The sequence below is a fragment of the Myotis brandtii genome, unplaced genomic scaffold, assembly GCF_000412655.1.
Source record: "Myotis brandtii unplaced genomic scaffold, ASM41265v1 scaffold423, whole genome shotgun sequence".
Lineage (NCBI taxonomy): Eukaryota > Metazoa > Chordata > Mammalia > Chiroptera > Vespertilionidae > Myotis > Myotis brandtii.
Window position 1 is genome coordinate 1,242,469 of NW_005366214.1, and position 2,920 is coordinate 1,245,388.

The 2,920-nt window shown below is 41.7% G+C and overlaps 2 protein-coding genes across 2 annotated transcripts in view; both read left to right on the forward strand.

The window, feature by feature from the left end:
* Nucleotides 1-2,920, forward strand: part of SGPP1 (sphingosine-1-phosphate phosphatase 1) — a gene marked incomplete at its 5' end in the record, with an annotated part of 36,107 nt that continues 33,187 nt past the window's right edge. Inside the window, one exon of the mRNA XM_005874066.2 lies at nt 1-345. Within this exon, the coding sequence (XP_005874128.1) occupies nt 1-345 (345 nt within the window). The remainder of the gene's footprint in view (nt 346-2,920) is intronic.
* The window catches only part of WDR89 (WD repeat domain 89), a 93,489-nt gene continuing 90,830 nt past the window's right edge, over nt 262-2,920 (forward strand). The window contains exon 1 of the mRNA XM_014545927.1: nt 262-345. The gene's annotated coding sequence lies outside the window, so the exon portion shown is untranslated. The remainder of the gene's footprint in view (nt 346-2,920) is intronic.

The following is a 2,920-nucleotide window of genomic DNA, read 5'->3' on the forward strand; positions in this document are numbered from 1 at the left end:
CTGACGGGCGAGGGCGAGCTGGCCCACGTGAGCAACTGGCCGCTCTACTACCTGTTCTGCTTCGGCACGGAGCTGGGCAACGAGCTCTTCTACATCCTGTTCTTCCCCTTCTGGATCTGGAACCTGGACGCCCTGGTGGGCCGGAGGCTGGTGATCATCTGGGTGCTGGTCATGTACCTGGGCCAGTGCACCAAGGACATCGTCCGCTGGCCGCGGCCCGCCTCGCCGCCCGTGGTCAAGCTGGAGGTCTTCTACAACTCCGAGTACAGCATGCCCTCCACCCACGCCATGTCGGGCACCGCCATCCCCATCGTCTTGGTCCTGCTCACCTATGGCCGCTGGCAGGTAAGGTGCCCGCCCCTCGCCCCGCGCAGCCCGGGGGCGTGAAGGAACAAGGCGTTCTCCTTGCTGTCCGCGGTGGTTTTCATTTGGCAGTTCGCTCCCCTCCCACACCTCTCTTTCGGCAGGGTTTCCCAGTGCCCACACGCAGGCCCGTTTCTAGGTTTAAAAAAATTAAGTGATTGGAGAAACCTGGAGACTTGGCCATCAGACCATGTTTTAATAGTCATGCCATTCTTAGAACCCAGAGGAAACGCTGTTTTTTCGAAGTAATACGTTATCATTGGGCTTTGATTGAGTTTTTAAACGCGTTTTAGCCTTGCGATGCACAGAATATGATTGTGATTCATTGTAATGTCCTTATAATGAATTGTCAGGTAACAAAGATTAAGTTTCACCGTAGTATGTGGTGCCGTCCCCCAAACGGATAGTTTCAGGCATAAAGTTTTTAGCTTTACTCTGAGACAGTGCTTAAAACAGTGGTATAATTGCAAAACAAACATGGTCAGACCAGGCAATGAAGTAATGACGTTTAAAACGAAAGAGCCACCCTTTATGGAAGTTAATGGAGAAAAGCCTGAGTTCTCTTTTCAAGGGGTGTGGTTGCAAATTTGCTGATGTAGCAAATTTTATCTTCTGGATCCCTAATCTGTAGTATCAGTTGTTGAGCTACTGTATTAGGCTTGTTGCATTAGCTTTAAAAAATGTGTGGTTTTATTCTTAAAACGGGAGTTCTTGATCAGATTAGTGGGTTTGTAAAAATGGCAAGCAGGGTAAGCCTGACAATTTGAGAAGAGTCTTTGATGGTAAACTTTTATATTTTGCCCGCGTCTTTTGGCCTCTCTCCGCCCCCCCCCGCCCCCCATAAGTTAAGCTTAAAAACTCTTTCTTAAAGATGCAAAAGTTATTAGACTGCTGTCTTGTTTTATCTGTGTTTTAAATCGTAAGACCAGTCCCTTAATTTAACAATAAAGTCAATATTTATGGGGAATCTAAGGAGTCAGACTTTCTCCAGGTTTTTCCCATTACAGCATAAAATTATCTTACATTGAGAAATACACATTCTGTGTAACACTCCTTCATGATAGGCTTACTTCTTCCAGATTTAGTTTCATTATAGATAAAATCTTGTTCCCATGGACACTTCTGTGCAGTGCATCTCTCTTACAGTACATGGAAAATACGCAGTGTGCATACTAAGAGTGACAGAGCTACGAGGGAAGGCTACCAAGGTCAGGTTTTTCTCCTTATTTAACTAAAGGAGATTTACAGTAATATTCAGATTACAAAGGGGTGCCGCCTGACTTGTGTATAGATAAATATCTCATATTTTATTTAATCTAAATATTTCACAAGTTAAGGTACTGTATTCAGTTATGTTTGGCATGATACCCACTGTTTAGCTAATAATGTTTTTCATATATTCATGAGACTTTCAGGAATCTATAATTATAGGGCCTTTTACAACTCCTCCTCAATGAGTAGTTATGTTGCATGCTATTAATATTAGCAGTCCAAGTAAGAGAAAATAGTTATTTATTGCTCGTCATCCATTCAGAACATGCTAACAGGAAGTCTGAAAACAGTACTGTACTGATGGAGTATTTACAGGATGCAGCTATCAGTATTCTAACATTTCAGGGTTATTTGAATGATCAGAATAAGCTTATCTTACAGTTTTGAACAACCTAATATATTTAATTCAAAATTTGAGGAATTTGTATACAATTTTAGAATTTGAGCTATCCAGGATTTTAGAAATTTCCTAGTTGCAAACTGTCATTTTACACATGTGGAAACACCAATTACATTCAAATTCATCTTATATAATTAATTTAAATTTCTTATTTTACATTTTTTACTATAAATTTGAAATATACTTCTAAATTTAAATAATTGTTTATCTTTTAGTTAGTTGTTTTGAAAGAAAGGCTCCCTTTTATGAAAGTTTTGTGTTTACAATTGTTTGACTGTAATAATTCCGTACAAAAATCAAAATGACATTTTTTATTGATTTTTAGAGAGGAAGGGGGCGGGAGGGAGAGAGAGAGAGATTTGTTGTTCCACCCACTTATGCATTCATTGGTTGACTCCTGCATGTGTCCTGGCCAGGGATTGAACCTGAAACTTTGGCGTGTCAGGATGACACTCTAACCAACTGAGCTACCCAGCCAGGGTGACCTTTTTTTTAAATTGGAAAAAATAAAAGTTTATTACGTGTGCATGGGGGATTCACATAGACATGGTAAATCCATGAAAATTCTCAGACAGTGAGCCAACATTGGGCATATAAAACTATTTAAACAAAGGGAAAAGGGGAAGGCGGGGAAAGGGGTATTTTAGAAGTGAGAATGGGCCAGGTGAAAAGGAGCAGAACACACTGGGCAGGAAAGTCCCCCAAGGCCACTCATAAGCAGTGGACGCAGCGGGTATCCAGACAACAGGCAGGTGCCTGAAGCCCTCCTATTTACCACACTTAATTCAAATTAGGGCAAGGCCGCACCCTAAAATACCCTTCCTGGAGCATGTTTTTCTTTATCTGTATCTTAGGTAGGAAAGGATGCAGGGTGGGGGTAGGTGG